General features: G+C 45.6%; 1 protein-coding gene across 20 annotated transcripts in view; it reads left to right on the top strand.

Moving 5' to 3' along the window:
• Positions 1–20,051, top strand: part of MPP4 (MAGUK p55 scaffold protein 4) — a 233,797-nt gene that overhangs the window by 25,801 nt on the left and 187,945 nt on the right. For 18 of the 20 annotated variants that reach the window (XM_069615485.1, XM_069615497.1, XM_069615487.1 and 15 more), the window contains 2 exons: positions 10,382–10,500; positions 16,963–17,084. In XM_069615485.1, the coding sequence (XP_069471586.1) occupies positions 10,473–10,500; positions 16,963–17,084 (150 nt within the window). In that variant the 5' untranslated portion in view covers positions 10,382–10,472. Of the gene's footprint in view, positions 1–9,907; positions 10,031–10,381; positions 10,501–16,962; positions 17,085–20,051 lie in introns of all 20 variants that reach the window. The other 2 variants (XM_069615484.1, XM_069615479.1) reach the window with 1 other exon arrangement.

Raw genomic sequence — 20,051 nt, 5'->3', positions numbered from 1 at the left:
CAATAAACAGCCACTCCATGAACAGACCGCCCAACCTACACAGGCCCTGTATCTACAAAACATAAACCGGAAACAAGGAAAACAAGAGATACATTTAGAATGGAAAACAATAACATAACTACAAATAACCATAAATCACCCAAAACCCACATACCTCTTCTTCTCTCCCACACAACCCACCCTCCTCACCTGCAACACATGCCCAGAGGGCTAGTGAATGAAAACACACAAACCACACATCACTCTTACCAAACTACACACTCATCAAACACTGGATGATGCTCTTCTGGACACAACAAGCCCATTGCACAAAGAAGCACTTCCTGAAAGCTCACACGCACAGACGCCAGTTGCACCCACTTCTGCACACATCAACAGATGAGCACCACATCTATCCTATCCCTCTCCCCCTCACTAACCAACCCTACCCACTTTTCCTGGCAGAGCCACGTGAGCACCTGGTGATCATGAAATTGGCAGCAGTGTGCTTTATAAATGAACTTAACATAACATACTTCGTGATTACAGTGGCAAAGAAACACTAAATCCTCCAGCAGAAGATACATTGTTGTCTTTTTTGGAACAAAGCATATTTATTAATGCATTGTTGACTGAGACAGAGTAAAACCTGTTTCTCAACTGAGAGTAGGACAGTATGCTCCACAGAGGCAGCCAAAGAAGCACTATCTCCTGGCGATCACTCCTTCACTCGAGGAAGAGAGCGACCCAGCGAGGCCTCTCCCACCTTACCCTTTCCTAGACGTAGTCAGACCTGTGATTTGCATGAGTGGTCACCTGACCATAGGCCTCTATGTCTCCCACAGTTTGCAGTTCTAAGAGCGGTCAACTCTCTGATTTGTATGAATGGTCCCGTCCACATATGCCCCTTTGTAGGACACACTGAAGGGCAACACTGCAAAGAACAAGAAGTTCTTTTTAGTCTTCTTGAGACCTGTACGGTTCTATGGCCCTCCTATCTGCCTCTGCAAACACAATCACCCTGCTCTGCCCTCAAATACTGCCAACTCCTCACCCTCTCCCCATTACATTTGACTCCTCCTTGATTGATCAACAAAGTGAGTACAATATTCCTGTTCTTCTTCTGACCCGTCCCTCACACCTGCCTTCCCTACAAGGCCCTTGCTCCCCTCAGCTCACCATGCTTCTACCAAGCTCTCCTACTTACAGCCCCCTCTCTCTCCCACTCCCACAGGGCCTCTGTTTTCACTATTCCTGACCCCACCACTCCACCTGTCCCTGTTTCTCTCTTCCCATCACCCACTCTCCTTGTAAACGGTACCCAGAACACTCCTCTCTCCCCACTCCAGCCATTCTAACCTCATCAAACCCGTCTTCTATCAGCAACTCCCCCACCTTCCCCTTCACCCTCTATCCCGCCTATTGACTTTATCCTGGGCCCACTTGATCAAACTGCCATTTATTGGTTTCAACAATGCACTGGTTACCTCCCTGAGGTGTCACTATCCTGCTCAGTCCTTTAGCCCATACCGCCTCAGCCTCAAACATGGATCTCAGAGTCATTCAACAGCGAGGACAACCATTTGCCTCCACATGTGCCGCTGGTGTAAAGAACACTCTCCTACTTTTCTAACTGCCTAAAAGAATCACTCCTCACACTCACCACGGCTCTTGACTCTACCAAGACCCCTTACTACTTGGGAGGATAGCTCAGGGGCAATGTGCTTGTTTGAAACAAGACAACAGTGCGCAGCACACGTTTAATACCCGGTCCCGCGCTTAGAGGCTGGAGACTGGCATAAAGCGCAATATAAAAAACAATTCGATATATTTATTTTGTCACTATGGAGAGCTTATATCCCCTCCTGGCTCACTCCCACAGAAACTATCCACTGCCCTCAAGGATATTTTTCTCCCACCTAACAAAGGCTCCTATTCTAGTTTCTCTCTGCATCTGTCTTTGCTTTCCTTTTCCCCTCCAAAATCACTACAGTACATAAAGGCCGGCCCCTCTTGCACCCTCATCTCCACCTCCAGTCAGCCCCACCCTTTCCTCGCCATCACACTTCTTTTCTCTCCCACCTCCCCCACTGAACTACTACCTATCCTCCATGCAGCAAATTATCCAGTGTTCCCATTGATCCTTTTTATCAAAGAGCTTGTGCTGGTCAGCTCTTGATACCACTCCTCCCTCTTCAATCTCTTTCTCTCAACAGGCACCTTCCCTGACTGCTACAAAACAGCCAAAATAATGCCCATGTTACATAAACCATCTTCACAACAATCCCCAGAATGTACTGTTCTGTCTGCCTCCCGCCCTGCCACTCCAAAAATCCTTTAGATATGTGTTTTTATCTGTATCTTAACAAACAACAGGATTCTGCTGTAAACACTGTAATGAATCAAGGGAATTTGTCCCTTCTCCCCAAAGGGCAGCCGCTTCCTTTGAGGCTAGGGGGGTGGCCCCACACCGCAATACCCTGCCTAGGGGTAGAGGGAAGTGGGACCTCACCAGGAGAGAATCCCCCTTTGGGGACAAGGACTCCCGTTTCCATGAGGAACTCCCTTAGGCTGGATACACCATGATCAAATTTGGTTACTTGTAATGTCCAAATCCTCAAGGGAACAAGGCAGGAACTGCATCTGTAGATGGCCTACATAGAATGTGTTACACCACAAGAAGACATCGGGCCTCATTCCAAGTTTGGTGGTCCGGAAACAAGGATGCCGGTAAGGTTAGCGGCACCCTTGCTTCTGGACCGCCACACTATGAGTCTGCCTGCAGGGCTGCTGCACCTGGCAGGGTCAGAGCTGCTGTGCGCAACGGCCCCTGCAGGCAGACTTTTCACGGAAGCACCGGCAATGTTACCAACAATGCTGGTGTTTCCGTCTCCCCACTCCATGGACTTACCAAACCCGCCGCCTGACTTCCCGCGCCAACAGGACTTATAATGTCCTGGTGGCACCAGGAAGTCAGGCGGCAAATTCAGTGTCTCTGGGTCGGCCGCAACTCGCCGGTTGCACCAGCGGGTTACCGCTGACCTCGCAATGAGGGCCATTAACTATTATAAATGGGATGACTAAACTCCTCAAGGATATCATTGTCCGATAGAGAAGGGTTATGGCTCTTTAAATCATGACGTACACTATACTGGTAAGAGTATGTTAAAGGAAGTCTGTCCAGAGGAGGAGAGAGCAGCAGGATACGAGAGAGAGTTGCTGATGCAAGCTGAGCGAGACAATCTGCTGTGTGACAGCTGACGAGGACGAGAACCAAGAATCCTGCGAGTTTCAAACTCGCTTGCAAGGGCAATACGGGACGCTAGATGTGCAGCGGTCCGAATGCTGAGAAGGTGCCAGGGCGGATGGCTAAGTGGAGGTGAGACTACAGGAACTAATCTGTGGCAGACAGTCAGTCTGAAGAACATTGCTGAATCCACAGCAACAGGAGGTCTCCCGACAATCAGGCATGCAGTCGAGCACCAGGATCACAAGAGTCATGGAGAGAGTATGAAGAGCTGAACGCCAAAGATAGGACCACATCGGCGGCGCATAATGCAATGAGAGAGCGAGTTACCAAGAGAGAACCCCTATGAAAACTTTCTCCTGCAAGAACAAAGGTAAACGGGAGACCGGGAGGTACAGACCGATTCAAAGCAATCAGTATCTAGCACAGTTAACTCGTACCAGTAGAGAAGGCGAAACCGAGTTAACTTTGAAAACAAATAGATACGAAGCTTGGGGACCAGGAAACAATCATTATACGATACAGTTAAGTCGTCATAGTAGTGGATATGAAAAGGAGTTAACTTTGAAACAAAGTAAATATGAATCCTGCAAGCCCATGATAATCGTTATATCGCACAGTTAATTCTTCCCAGTAAAAGTCATGAAAGTGAGTTAATGTTGAAACCAGATAGATACGAATCTCCTGAATCACGAGACAAGCTAGATGAGAAGCTGGGTAAAGAAAAAGAGAATCAGTGGAAGAGAATACCCCGGGAAAGGGGAAAAGAACTTGCTATCCTGTAATTTGATAATAAAGACTAAAGCAGGACATCAGTTACAGAATCAAGTGGTGCAAGAAAAGTGGAACTGTGATAACTTGAGAGTGACAGGCTCCTATTAAAACCAAATTCCCTCAAGGGATTAAACAAGGAGTGAGAAAGATTAGCATCTAAAGAACTAAAGGGATTAATACAAGAATTCACAACAGACGATTTGCGGATCACCTATTAAAGACTAGTACTAGCAATACCCTCAAGAGAATGGAGGCATCTAAGTTCGTTTTCTGTTAGTGGTAGGGTTAGTTAGGTTGTTTAGGACAGCAGAGTATTTCTTTGGACGTTCACGACTGACAAACGAGCACCCTAGTAAAGTAGGTAGGGATCACCCATAGTCATAGGGAAAGTTAGGTCTTATACCTTTACTTTAATAAAAGGACATATATCATGTCATCTAAGAGTCTGTGGCCTTCTTCTGACCCACCACAACTGTCACAATCACACTAACTGGAGGGTAGAGAGATCGACACTCTTCCCCGAACCACGGAAGCCGAATGAACTCGACCCTCCCACCGTGGTTGGCACAGGCGCCTGATTTAGATAACAGGTCGCCACGTGGCAGCCAATAGGGGGAACAGGGGTTAGGGAGAGTTTGTGGATAGGGAGGGGAAATTAGGAACACCGGAAAGAGGGTGAGGAACTCCTAATGTGGATAGGACCGGGGAAGCACCAGGAGAAACCCCTACTCTGTTTAACCTTTAACAAACAGTAATATCACCTGCACTCCTAACATGTACTTAATTGCATAATGGCACACCTTAATACGTGTACTGTACCATACTCGGACATATCATGATCTGAATTGAACAACACATAAGCAAGCAAAATGAACACACATAAGGGAAAGTTTCCCAGAATGATCAGATAGTACACATGGCCCGTAGGGCGGCGTTAGCAACATACAACATGAATGCATTTCCCCTTAGTTTCATTCCCTAGTGAAATGTCCTTGTCCATATGCAGTACTTCCTGCATTAACTCAACACAAGGCTTGCAAAGTTCATGTAACACATTCGTAACAAGCACACTTTGTTTTCTCCCCTGAGATTGAATTCAAGAAAATGAGAGCGTTACTTATCTCAGGTCTGGGGAGCCCCTCGGGACCTCCCAGACAAACATGGAATCCGTTTAAATCACTTTCAAGCAGTTGCGAATAATATTGCCCCCACAAGTACTTATCTTAAGTCTGGGAAGCCCCAAAGGATTTCCCAGACGAAGAACTGAAAGCGTTGTCTCTGCCGGTGACTCAGCGTCCCTCCTGCTCCTGCCGCACTGTGACCGCGTAAGATTAATAGCTTCTCCCCTTCATGGTTTCTCGTCGCACGCTGACTCCCGGCTCCTTTAGTCGTACGCGGCCGTCTGCCTCATGCTACACAATTAACAATAAGCCACACCTGCCTGCAGCCATTGCCTGCCTTTTAAGCTGTGCTTGATTCTTGATGCAATACAGATGGCAGGCGCGCACGAGCCAAACTACTCAAAACCACACAGGATGCTGGGAAGTGTAGTTTCCACGTCCTTTCCAGCCCTAATGTCTCAATAGGCGTATTTACACACTCCACGCCTTTGCCAACCCTGATTCCTGACAACAACACTCTCATGAATCTGCTCTCACCTACATCTCTAACATTTGAACTACTCCTCGCCATGCCCATCATTCCTCCTTACGCCTTCTACTTTTCCTCTCCACTTAGACACTGTGAAAAATCCCCCCCACCTCCAAATTCTCCCCTACCTTGGCTCAAAGACACCTTACTCAAGTGGGTGACCTCCTGCTTCTCCTATTGTTAATTCTCTAGTTCATGGAAGTCTGACATCTCCTCCTCACGCCCTTCCAGGAGCCATCCCTCAATGTTCAGTACTCAGCCAACTCCTCTTCATCCTCTATGCCTCCTTCTCTGGGTAAACTCATCTCATGCTTTGGCTCTTACTACGACCTCTTAACCCAGGTTACCCTTTTTCACCTTTCCCTCCTTGAATTCTGTTATCTTTGAATGCATCCGCTGCTACTTCACCGCTATTAGGTAATGGATTGCTCTATGCTGCCTCCTTCAAGATAGAGTTCATCTTTCTTCCTGCCCCAATACTATTCCCATTCTCCCAGCTCCTCCCCCATCGACTTTCTTACACCATCACGCAAGGCTTGAAACCTTCTAGTTCTCTTGGACAGTGACCTAAGAAATCCAGAGTTTTGTATGGTTGCTGTCACTGTTGTTAAGCATAACCTTCTCAATATAACGCAGACCCACCCCCAGCTCACCCACCACTCAGCCAAAAGGCTGATCTCTACCCTTGTCCTCGGAAAACTGCCCTACTGCCCGAGCTACTCCTTGGTTTTCTCCTCTTCTCCTTCCCTCTTCTCAACTTTGCTACATGCCCCCTCCACAACCTATCCAGATCCCTCACCATCTCTACATACTGACACATAACTGGATGGCTCTCCATGAAAAAACTTCTCTTTCTTGAAATTCCTACTTATCGCCATTAAATCGATCGATGAAATTGCACTCAATTATCTAGCTAATTGCATCTCCACCCAGTGAACAGAATGCAATAACAACATATCGCTCTGCATGATAACACCATAAAAAGATAACATGATGATGCCAAACAGAAAACTAGCTTCTCTAGCCCTCCATGGGATGCTCAGTATGATCGTGGGCCATTAGTTTTGAGGCTGGCCGAGTTGCGAGTTTCTCTCTACTTGGAATCTAATATTGGGCACAATGCAGTTCAATATCATGGCCCAATCAAGAGAAAATTGAGAAGTTTACAACGTTTATCATTCACTTAATTGCTACCTTCCAGAGGTATAGGTTCAGGAATGGAATCGTGACATGATGAAAAATATATAGGGGTTAGAATAATGAAGGGTAAAGCCGCTGGTGGGTGCGCTCTGGCCCTCTAAACAAGTATCAGTTTTAGCCTGCTGCTTCGCCAACACAAGGAGGCTCTACCCCAGGCCTTCACAATTGATACAAAGAGTATCCGTTTAGGTTGGCGGATCGCGCTTGGCCAGCAAGGTATCTGTTGGTTGTCAGTAAATATCATAAGTTCATCCAATAGTAAAACAGTTTGCCATATGCATGTTTTATTCAGAGTTAGATAGCAATGTCTGATTGCAGCCGACATGTGCTTCGACCATAGGTTGTCTTCCAGGCTGGCAATTGAAACATGATTGTTTTTAAAAAGTCACCAAATTGAACAATTACAAGAAAGAAAAAAATAATTTGGCATTACATACAATATTCGTATTTTGAGGCAAGCAGGTGACACATTAGAAACAGACAAAAACATGGAACATAAAACAGGCATATATTAATTATGCATTCCCAGATTACCTAACATTTGATATGTTTTAGGTTATCTGTTTAAGTCCCAGCTGGTGGTGGAGGTGGTTCCTATCCCGCATTACAAGATGCCTTGTGATGGTTGGGTGGCGGACCCTACAAGAGGGTATCCGTCTAAAATTGTAAAGAGATCACATGACAGGATCAGAACATTGGACAGGTCTAACATGCTAAAAGTAACCCTTGATAAGGAGAAGAGCAGAAATGCTACCATAGACGGGAAATTAGAGATTTGAAATTGAATTTCATGAAGTGCACATGTTATGTTTGCTACTAACACTAGTTTTTTAGAACTGATGTTTTGATAAATGTGTTGGTTTGCATGTATGATTTTAAACTGTTGCAATAAATAAATAATATATTCATAGTATGTTTGGCTAATGTTAAGTATATTTGTTTTGTTCATAGCACTGTCTTTGGAAGAAGAGGTGCCAATAGACCTCCGATCACCTTTAGGACCAATTGCTTTAATTTTTATGCAGATCACTTTACTCCTCTCGAACTCTGTGATCCTTCTTCCTCCACAACCTTTCTGTCCCGGGCACCATCTGTGCCTCCTCCCACTTCCACTCCTTCTCTCTGCTTGGGTCCACTACACGCCCTGCACTGAATTGCTTTCCTCAGGCCATCAAAGCCACCCTAGCCTTGAAATGATTCAACACCCGGCTAAAGCGCCACTTACTAGCTGGTGAAGGGGCACCGCCTCATCTACCCACACACCAACCCAGTGGTCTTCAAGCTTCTTTGGCCTGAGCAAACTGTGGGAAAGCCGGGCCCTCCCAAAAATGCCAAATGGACAGTATGTCCAAATGGCTATCATGTGCCATCGCTGCACCTTGCTCCCAGTATAGTCCTTGGGCTCCCCCACTTGCTTCCATCACAGTTTCTGGACTCACTCATCCCACTCCTAGCCCGTGAATTCTTTAAGTGAAGGCTTTTAAAGATTTCCCCCAGATGTGCCATATCGACTGAGCTTTGCAAGGAAGCCCGAACCAATCAAAGGGGGTTTGGGGGCTCTTCCCCCAGGATTTTATTTAAATAATAGGTTAAAATGCTGCATTTTAGAGAACACCTTTAAAAGAAATTGGGTAAAATGCCAAGAGGCGTGCGTGGCCAGGCATGGTGTTCCGAGGAGGGCAGTGGGTAGAGCAAAGAGCAGGCGTGGACAGGGGTGTTGCTAGGTCTGGAAAAGACCAGGGGCTAAGCTAATGTTGGGACTGGCACGATTCGGGGCTAGCTATAGCCTTTTGGCTGTAGTTCCTGAGCTTCTATACGGGGCTACAACCAAAGGACCCGGGGCTATAGCCCCTTCAGCCCCCCCTAGTAACGCCTCTGGGTCTGGAGCCCCATTGAGGCCACAGCGGCAGACTAGACCGTGCTCTGGTGCAAGTGTGGGAGAATGGAGAGTGAGCTGCGCGTATGCGGGGACACAGAGCACATTGCTGATGATTGGCCTCTGGGAATGCTAAATTTAGGTCATTACCCAAGGCTTCTGACTGAGCATCCGGATAGAGTGGGACAGTACTGAATGTATGCAATGCGGGCACAAATACGGAACACAGGAGCCATCTCCCTATATGCACTAGGAAGTGGTACACTAATGTGATAAACATGAGGATTCTTATATACTAGGCTCAACACCTAAAACAAGGATCCTTGCTCCTGTCCAATGTCATTACAGGAGTAAATATAGCCTAAATCCCAGCCTTTTCTTAAGTGTGTAATGCAATTGGGCATTGACTATACCAGTGCGGGCGTTTCTTGGATAACCCTAAAACACCTTTACTGGGAAGACTTTATATGGATCATATGTAACTAAGAAGTGCTGCAGGCTGGACCCCTAAGAAACTAACACTCCGACAGCCAGGAGACTCAACCTCTGGAACTTGGTGCTGGCCCACATCCCCTTATCCTTATGAGAACCAACGCTCGGATGCTGTCCCACCAGCCTCTGAGAGCTGATGTCTCCGGGCCCATAACAAAAGAGGTACCATTTAGATGTCTGTCAAAGCACTTAGTATTCACGGTTATAATGATGATGGCAACAGCACCACCCTCCCTCATTCCCTTTATAGACACTGGAGTGCTCTGTGATTCTAGCACTCAAGCACTCACACTGGCAATTACACCGCACTACAAGACACAAGGAATTGCTCCCCTCACACTTCAAACCCTTCATTCCAATGGGCACTACCAATGATGCCCTATGCTGTCTGCGGAACCTCTTACATTGCACCTTTTCTGGGGCGTGGGGGTGTAGGATGGACACCAGTGCCCCCTTTCCTGGGGTATTGTAAACTTCCGTGCATAGTGCACTGCTGACAGCCCCTTCCAGTGAGCCTCGCAGGGACACAAGATTGTCCTTCTACTTAAGCAAAAAGTCTGATCATACGCAGTAGTTAATCTGAAGTGTTAAAATGCACCAATTTATACACATTAATTAATCGTTTAATCCTTCAAAGAAATGAAGGACTAAAACAAATATTTAAAAAAGTTGTTTTACATTTTTTCCAGACTCTGAGTGCGCAACCCCCTGGACATGACACCGCAGCCCCTACGGGGGGTCGCGCCCCACAGTTTCAATACCGCTGCTAAGTTCTCCCCAAGCTGCCGCTCATGATAATTTCATACACAAATGTAAATATGTAAACCTTACCTAGGTAGATTCCCCCATTAGGCCTCCAATGTACATCTTATTTATGTATGTTCCTTAGTGATTGTCCCTGGTCTAGATCCCATTATGCTAGCCTTCCACCACATATCATATTCTCATCAATAGATGACCCTTTCACTCCCAACCTAGTGATTCCGCCATCTATATTTTATATTCTGAGCATCTTTGTTCTTCATTTCTGTTAGATATTACAACTTTATTGCCTAATAAATATATATATATATATATATATATATATATATTTGCACATACACATTAAGAGCTGCTCAGTATTTTATGGCAATTTTGTTTCATTTGCACATTATGTTTTTCAGATTTAAAAAAACAATTGCCTGAACATAGTTTGAGTGAATGGTTCCTTTGGAGAGATGAGGAGGGCTGCTTGGTAGCAGAGAAGAGGAGGCGATGGAGCCACCTGGCCAGCGTTCCCTGGGTACGTAGACATTGTTTTGCACTAAAGTGATCAAGCACTTCTAGGCCAACCATTGTGGAAATCGGGAGAACTGAGGCCACTCACTTTCTGGTCCTCAAGTGAAACAACATAAGGTTACGTGGACGACGAGTACGTAAACAACTCTCATTCCCATTCACTCCTTCAAAAATATTTGGAGTGGATATTCAGAAAATATGGAGTGGATTTTTCACATGAGTAACCCACTTGGAGACCCCTCAAGATATACAATGTATGGGCCATAACACTTTTTTCCAGCACATCAGCATGTTTATTTCACTTATTTTGGGGCACGCACCATTCCCAGGTGTGTATCTGTACCACCTTTCACAAATTTGCTGAAAGTGCAGTTGTTTTTCTGGGGCATGGTGTTCATGGTGTTGAAGGGAGAAGTGGGCTGGTGGGCGGTGAGGGTTTGTGGGTTGTTGGGTTGTAGAGCGCTTTAATAATGATAATGATGTGTTATTTATATAGCGCCTTAATCCAAAGCACTTTACAGAGCACATATTTACATACACTCTCTCCCAACCGAAATTGGTACTCATTTATCGACCTCGGAAGGATGAAAGGCTGAGTTGGCCTTGCCGGGATTCGAACCTGCGACCTGCAGATCACGCTCGGTCTAAGGCAATCCCTGTAGTGTGAGCTGGGTTGCAGAGGGGTTTATAATGTGCAATAAGAAGCCTTGCACAAAAGGTGGGTATTTTTCTCAATTCACATCTTTATAAGAACAATATTGAAATTTAAAAAAAGCCAGAGCACACAACATTCTATGAACCAAACACAAAGCCAGGTGGCGTGTTACATAATCTTCCAAACCCTATTAAGTTAAAAAAGGGAATTTTTGAACAACTACAGTTTGTTCGACAGAATTCCTTCATGCATTTTTTGCTTCTGTCCACATTTTCCAATTGCGTTTTCAAAATTGAACATTGTCACTAAACAGTAACACACCCTTAAAGAGAGCCGAGCACCAATGAGCGTAGAAGCTGACTGCGAGGTCTTGGGGTCTGAGACAGTGTGGATTGGTTTGGGGGTTGTGAGGGGTCAGAAATGAAAGGCGGACACAAAGTTGTCTTGTTGCTTGTTAAATACTTTCATTAACTTAAACGGGAAATGCCTCACTGACCCTGCTCCTACAGGAGTTTCCCTACCTAAAACCAAAAATGAAGGATCTGTCTTTGTCAGGATGTCAGAAATCAAACGCCATCCTTGTGTCAAACATTTTTATCCTGACCATCACACTAAAAACAAAATAATAAAGTGAGAAGGGAAATGTCTTTAAACTGTTGTTTGCAAAAAATAGAACAGCTCCAAACTAAATGTTCTCCAAAATGGACAAGACCTTTGTCCCAGAGGGGGATTCCCTTCCACTGGATTCTTCACTTTTATCACAAATGTCTCTTGGTCTAACAGTTCTTTGTGTCTTTCTTGGGCCACAACAAATCCTGTCAGGTGAAAAGCTATGCAGCCTTGTAAAGTTCTTCTTTAACACAAATTCCTTCTTTAGCACAACTCCTTATTGATTTAACAAACACTGCTTCTGCTTGACACTCCTTGTATTTTTGCAATGTGCTTGGTATACTCCCTTGCTAGGACCCTTTATGCATTTCCAACTGCCTGGTACACTCCCCTGTCAGGACTTCTCTTGCACTCACAACTGCCTGGTGTACTCTCCTGCCAGGACTTCTCATATATCATAGTTCCTCTTTAAATCCAAGCAGCATATATCTTTCTTAACTTGGTATATCTACTTGTTTCACTGTTCTTTTCAAGCTTTCCCCAGATTTGCATTCCGTGCACTAATTTCTTATTGAGGTTTGGGTTGTCACTCTCTCCTTGCGATAAAAAAACAATCTTATTATTATTTCGCTTTCTGTAATTTCATAATATTTGAATTCTCTTTGGGGCCGAAATGCCCCAGAGGCCCCACTCTGCTCGGGCTGACTCATTGGCTCTGTGTAGCGTCTTTGGTCTTGCTTGCCCTTACGCAGCGTGCCTTTGCCACTTGCTTCCCACTCTGGGCGGCTACAACCTCCCTCTGGCTTCTATTGCAGCTCTGCTCCTGCACGCCAGCTTCCCTTCAGCTCACGGTAAGGATAACGCTGCTTCTTCCAGCTGCTGGATGCCCAGGAATCCTCTCATGGTTCCTGGCATCTCCACGGCATGCCCTACTTGCACCACGTTACTTTCCTTCTCTGCTGGAGAGCTCCGTTGCTCCACCACAGCAGCTCATGCCTACAGCTTCCGCGCACCGGCTAGTGCCTCCAGATTCTGTCTGCTTTAAATGGAGATTCCACGTCTTCGCCTGAGCTTTCTCTCATAGTTCGGTTACAAAAGTCCCACGCACAGGTGCTTTCACCAAACAACTAGCACGCTCATCGAGCTTGACACTCCTGTTGCTGTGCATCAATTCCTTCATCCTCCTCATCTCAGTACATATGTGGTTGTGGGAATAGAAGTTCATTGATGGTTCCTGATGCAAAGTACTTGGAGAGTATTTCTCCATTATTCCATATGGAAGATCAGTTCTACATGAAGGAAAACTAGAACTGAAAAGGGTTTTCTTGGAGCTTTTACTCTTCAGGTTATGGCTGGGAGTTTGGCCTAAAGGGTGTTGGGAAAAGGTTTCTTGAAGAAGAGAGTGAATTGCCTAAAGTCACGATGTTCCCTGGAAGTAATAGATATCTATCTTTTTCAAACGGAACAATCTCTGCTTTAACCAAAAAGTGTTCAATTTCACAAAATGTTTTCCTTCCTAAGTATCCCCTTATGCTTATCATTTTTTCAGCGTCACCTCAATCTCTCTCTTTTGTTTTCATCTTCATCCCTTGTGTAGATACCTGTCAGTTTTTTTAATGTTGTTTAGGCTGTTTAGGCTGTCGCTGGAGCCTTAAACTGCATGGGAAAAAGTGCTACGATGTTTTTAAACAATGTCTACACAAAATGCTCTGACTTCCTTCAAAGTAATTTACAAAAGTGATTTTCTGGGAAATATGTATTATTCAATTCAAATTAAAGGTAGTTTAGATGGATAGGTCAAGCATTACCGGGTCAAGCATTATGTTTTCAACACATGTTTCATCTTTTAGCACTTTATCAGGGCTTGATTCTGCAAAATGGTCCATTCTAACCTGTCTCTTTAAGGCTGGACTGGGGATAAAGTCTGAATGGACGAAGGCAGGAAACATGTATTGACAAATTAATGCTTTGCATCTATACTAACTTTAATTTGGATGGGTTACATCATTCCTATTGAATCACATTTAGAAAATACTTTAAAGGAAGTCAGCGTATTTTGTGTACACATTATTTACCCTTCGTTTAAGGGCAGCACTTAAAGAGATGATTCACACTCTCGAACAAGACAAACAACCTAACAAAAGGTGCAGCCCAGTTCCCTCGCTGCTATTTCCCCACTCAACTTTCATGTCTCACCTACTATGCAAGAATCAACACGATACAACACAGTGATGTTTACAACTTCGCATAAACCATCATTCCTGTTCCCTCCTAGCACTTGAAAGTGGCATCAGGGATGTATTGGTCTGCATTGTCTTTCTTCCAAGAGAAACGCAATGCCCCTGAGCTATCCTCCCGGCCCATGTTCAAATGGCATTAGTCAATCCCTGCCACAGGGACCTTCATGCTTCAAATGCAGTTCTATTGAGACTTCCCTTAAACAGGATTATACACTGTTCTCCTCTTTTGGCTTCTCAGTTTGGTAATATTGTCCCCATTCCTTGGCCACATAAGATGCTCTGTCTAGGATTCATTGGAATATTGTGCCATCAGGAGTGGCTTGGGAACCAATTGTGGCCCCAGAAATATTTTTTTTAATGGCCCTATGTTAAATAGTGTGAGCAACCCCAACCTCTCTAAGCATGGATGGTTCTCCCACAATAACATCTGGAAAACACAGGCCCAAATAGTGAATTGTAAAGCATATTTACCACTATATGGTTGGAATTCTACTTTGACATTTCAAAAACTGATATATAATATTGATTAAGAGTGAGGAATAACACATTGGACACTTTAAAACAAATGGTTTACTTCAAAAGGGTGTGGGGGATGCTGAGAGATGGAAGGGAGGGGTGCATGTTTTGAGAGAGTAGGGGTAAGAGGAGCAGAAAACCAGGGCAGCCATAGAGTAGAGGCCTACAGGGAAATCTCTGGAGTTCCCTGTAGGGAAGTGTCGAGCCTCGGCTAAGCTTGATCGAAGACAGCAAATTGACCCCACAATAGAGGTTCCTGGAGGGAGGAATTTCTGGCCAATAAACTGCCTCTCAAGAACCTAATACTTAGGTGCAGAAATATTGAGTTAAAAAAACAGGGTTCACTACCAAGGGGCTTTTCCTCTAGCTGGTAATTTAGAGGAAGAAACATGATAATGTTGATGGGGTAACAGTTACCTTGGAGTCTGCAGTCCAAAACAGGGTGACGTAGACCCTTCCCAGGTGGCATGAGGATGCAATTAGGTGGGACAATCAGAGGTAAGCAACATCCGGAGTGCTAGAACCATCAAACAGTTCAGGGGGGTGGCAGTAGGTTCCAAAAACAAGTAAGCAGACAAAAAGTACATATATCCAAACAGATGGTGACATATCCAAAATCCAGAAACACCTACTCAGAAGCTCCAAAAATATATTGGGATCTCAGGGACGGAGTAGCCTGCATTGGTACACCGTAAAACGGGCAAGCAGGCAACCAGATCCAAGGGATAGTCAGGAGGTGGGTCGTTTAGGGAGGCCAAGCTCGAAAGACATGCAGAAACAGTACAAATGGGTTCCTCACTAGAACAAAAGTTTCCCATGTTGAGAAGAACTACTGCATCCTGTTAAACCCTTCAAATACTGAAGAGCAGGGCTTCAGCAGCCATCCTCCGTCAGTCTACGTGATGCACATAGTGTAGTGGCTTCAAAAGACTGGCCGCAGGGTCACCGTGTGTAATCGTGGGAGATCCACTCCCAGACTGCCTCTGCTGGCCAAAGTGCCACGGCATTCTCCAGTGGCTGCCGTATCAGGTCGCGGCATGCTGCGCACACCAAGCCGGTCCTTACAGGCAGTCTCCCCTTGCCATCACCCAATTATTTGTAATGCTGCAGTTTCCCGCTTGTCAAAGAGGCACTTAGTTTTAGCTCAATGTTTTTGATGGACTCTGACTTGAATAGCACTATAGGTTACCTCCCGAATTAGGTCTATTCATATTTGAGAGCTTGCTCAAAATTCTAGCCTCGCAAAGCTTATTTCTTTCTCCTTTTTAATGACATTGTAAGGAGAGATTAGATTGTCACAGAACCATGCCGGCATGCTTTACATTAAATTCACTAGCCCCCCGCCCCTTCATCCCATTGTTACTGTAAAATTGTGTGACCCCAGTAGCCAAAATGCCATCACGAGACATGGCTCATTTTTACAATTTAATGTGCCATCGAGCTGACGAGAATAAACAGTCATAGTGTGAGCCAGGGGTGCAAATGATTCAAAAGTCACCTCTTCCTGCTGGAACTTTGTGTACCAGCCGCTGTCAGGAATGCATATGTGACCTTTGGGCCTACTCTACTGCCAGTGCAGTATAAGCCATGACTAATTAAGGTGTGGTGGCTACTGGGGTCCCACAATTATGAAGCTACATTGCTTGCATATCATGTTAGTGTCAGCTTGATGAGAAGTACTGACAAGGTTAATGTGTATTAGCTGTTTGGCCTGGGCATCTCCACAGCAGCCATTTGGGACAGTGCCCAGGAAGGTGAATGAATGCTTAAAATCACAGGAATGTTTAAGCAGTGAAGGTGCATTTGTCTTTCGCTGGAGCAGATATATATTTGGTAAAGGAGTTCACTGTCAGCTTGGAGAAACACGGGGACAAAGTGGGGCAACGACCACTGCACCTAGGATGTTTCTTTTAACTGGGAAGTTGCGTTTATAAAGGGGAAAGGTTTTTACAAGGAAAGAACACGCCTGGTTTCAGTGTGGACAGGTTGGCAAAGGGCCATGAGACCAATGGGCCGAACCCTTGTGAGTAAGCAAGGGAGTCTTGAAGCTTGGCGGAGGTGGTTGAGTGTGGAGTTCTGAAACAGGAAGAAATGGGACCTAAGGGAATAGCAGTGAGATCACATGGTGAAACAGCCCAGAAGGGCCCAGGAAAAGGTTGTGTTAGGCAAGGTGGGAGTAGAACATTAATGAATTAGTTTGACAGTTTGATTCGGTTAAATTTGATGGAGATATTTAGTGGCATCGAGTGCACACTCGGATATAGAAGCCCAATGCAAAACTGGAACTAAGCTGCACATGTTAAGGACAATATTGAAGAATTGAAGTTAACCATGCCTGCCCTTTGTTGGTGGCAATGGACAACTACAGATGTTCTAGTAAAATGGCAGTGTGGGTTCAAGGTGTGGCATCACTCATGCATTCCTTTTCGGTGTCTTTCGATTCCAGGTCTCTCAAAAATTCTTTCCCTGGTGCTGGAAGAGCTGACCCTCTTCTACGACCGGGACGTGAATGGTGTTGGGGTGCTCTACAGCTTGCTCCGGGCTCCTTGGCTACAAGCTCTTCTGAAGGTAAGGTCAGCATTCACATGGGAAGATGGGGGCAGAGTGAGACTAGGACTGGTGCAAATATTGTGTTGTATTCTCCCATTTTGCTCCCCATGCCTCTTTCCAAGATCTTCCTCCCCTGCCCATCTTGTACCATCCTGCTTAGTTCCCACCATTCCTGGTCACTGTCCTCTTCTCCTGCACCTTCTCCAAGCAAGGATCCATGAGCGCTGAAGCGGGGTGATACAAGCTTGCATGCTCCATCTACCATGGCAAGAACAGTGGTCATAAAGCACTGCCGACACTCATCCTGGTGGCTGCCAGCTGTCCAGCTTTTCAGTGGGCCAAATTCTCAAATAGTTTGTGTGCGCAAGTTGCGTCAAAAAAAGTAGCTGCCCAATTCACAAAGGGCACTGCTCATAGGGATGTCCTTTTTTATCCCTTTGTACAAGTAGGGGGGTGTTTCTGGGCATTTTAAAGCACTTCTCAAATATGCAAATGCAATGTGCTGTTAAAAAGCCCAATAATGAGCGTCATCGTTTTGTGCCTTTTTGAAACGCAAGCGGAGGCACTAATCATGAAAGGCTCTTTTCTGACCCTATCATGATTTGTTTTTGAAGTTTGGAAGCCGTGGTTTAAACCCTGGCTGTCACACTACCATTTCCATTCCATCTCACAAACGGGAATGCAAATATTTCTTGTTGTCATTTCACCAAGATGGCCTCTCCCGGTGAAATACCACATGGTTGCTGGGAGCCTGTTACACATTACCGTCGGGAGTGTGCTCCTGACACTAAAGTATGCAATGGGGGTTGGCAGGGCATCTTTGAGATATTAAGCAGCTCATCCTGAAATGCTTGCGTCCCCTTTGAGAATAAGGTGGCTAGAGCATTTCAGAAAGTAGCGGAAATGAAACAAGCTCATTCTCTACTCTCATTTCATTTGTGCCATTTTTGACAATCTAGCCCACTATGTACACCAAAAGAGGTAGACCCAAATCCACAAAAGGCATCGGAATGTTCGCACCTTAGATGTTCACATTCAGATGCCCTTTTCGCGTACTTTTCACATTTCTGCAAATAGCGTGGTGTTTTTGTGCATTTCAACGTGCATTCCCACTTCACAAATGGGATGTGTTAGAATGGATTTCTAACCTCTGCTTTGGTGAACAGTTGTTTAGGAGGCCACCCTTATTAATGAAACAGGGAACACTGCTGCAAAGTTAACCAGGCCAATTCAAGGTAGCTTGGAGAGCAGTCAAGGCTAACTCTCAGGACTAGTGGGGGTGATCTGAGGACTTGAATGAGCACACACAGTAGGACGACAAAAATTACCCTTAGACAGTAGTATATCAGAAATACACAATTTATTAGGCCCAGAACAAACAGAGGTGAAAATGGCACACACAGTAATACCACTACTTAAACACGCACTATGTAAAATATATGTACAGTCACTTTTCGGTCAATGCAGAAAAGTGTGGTATCCTGTCAAAACCTGTCAGGAGGGAAAGCAAACAAACTTTAATGCATTGGCCAACTCCAGAGGTGGATAAACCTAACTTAGTAAGTCCAGTCCTACGAAGATTGGAGCCTTGTGCGCAGTGTCGTGCTCATGCGTAAAAGCGCTCGGTGATGCGTAAAGCTACAAAGTACAATATTTTATTAGAAGGAAATGTTAGAGGGAAGATTCTGGAGTGTGGAAATTCGATTCCGAGAGTCAGAGGAGAGTATGCTGCAGAGAACAAAGCTGTCCCCAACCTTCGATGGCTTTAGGAAGCAGGAGCCACCCAAGTCAAGGCAAGGACCACAAGGGATCCTTTCTGTGTAAAAACGGGTTGGATGATCTAGGGGCCACCGGTAAGTGGTATGATTACTCATCACCCTTAACCTACTCAGGGTCCAAACTTGTCAGGCTTGGAGATGGTCGCTGGAGTACGAAATTCCCTCCTTGGTTAAGCTTCAAAGTGCACATGCGCTGCAGGTGCAGATGCAGATCTGGTTTACAACTGGAGCTCAATCTCTCGTCACAAATGCAAGACAAAGAACGCACTGATGCAGCTCGTGTCAGGACACTGGAAGAAAGGTGGGAAAGTTGCCAGCAATGACCATCATTGTTGCACAGTGACATAGGGGCACCCAAGTCTCGCGGTCTGATGCACGCTTCTCTCTCATGGCCCAAAGCAGCTGGGACAACAAAATTTGGCAAGATGCTTTGCAGTGCGATCTAGGATTTCCCCAAAGCTTGAGCCGAACACAATGAAATAACGCTCCAGCATTGTTGCTAAAGTACAAGCTGGTCAGTCCACTGGTGGGCCCAGAGACACTTCAGAGAAGGCTCATTGCAGGGCAACAAGGAGGCGTCGAGAGTAATTGGTCCCACCACTCCAAGGGGCTGAAGCACCTTTGCAGATTTTCAGAGATCGATCGCAAAGTAGGCCTCTACTGGGACAACAGCGGGCTCAGGGTGCCAAACCTTCTCTGCGCGGTTCCAGTCAGACCTTGGATCTGCTTCACTTCCCTGGATACTTATCTCTGTCTATAGGTCAATTCTGACCTATTGTTGACCTGCGTTTCTGCACTCAGGCCCCTTCCTCATATCCCAAGGTCCAGTGAGTGCTCGCACCCAGCTAGCCAATGAAGAGATCTGCCCCACTCATGCACACCAGCAGTGGTCCAATCAGGGACCAATGCGGCTCTAATGCTCTCGTGCACACCAGGCATCCAGAGATATCAGTAGTATGGATTGGGAGCAGACAGTCCCAGCCCACTTCCTGGGTACCTACACACGTGACATGCATTAGCCCACAAAAAGCGCTGGCTTTTGCGGGTGGATGCATGCCCAAATAAGGGCTCCCCGGGTTACAAAGGCCAGGAGGAAGCCCAACGGACAAAACGGCCAAAGGAGAAAACAAAAGAACTTGTGGCACGGCCACTGTAAGCACGGTATGGCTCGGTAAAGAAATGAAAAAACACATGAAAAAGCTTCTGT

The sequence above is a fragment of the Ambystoma mexicanum genome, chromosome 9, assembly GCF_040938575.1.
Source record: "Ambystoma mexicanum isolate Mex_15411 chromosome 9, UKY_AmexF1_1, whole genome shotgun sequence".
Classification (NCBI taxonomy): Eukaryota; Metazoa; Chordata; class Amphibia; order Caudata; family Ambystomatidae; genus Ambystoma; species Ambystoma mexicanum.
The sequence above is the reverse complement of the archived record's forward strand: the minus strand, read 5'-3'. Positions and strand labels throughout refer to the sequence as shown.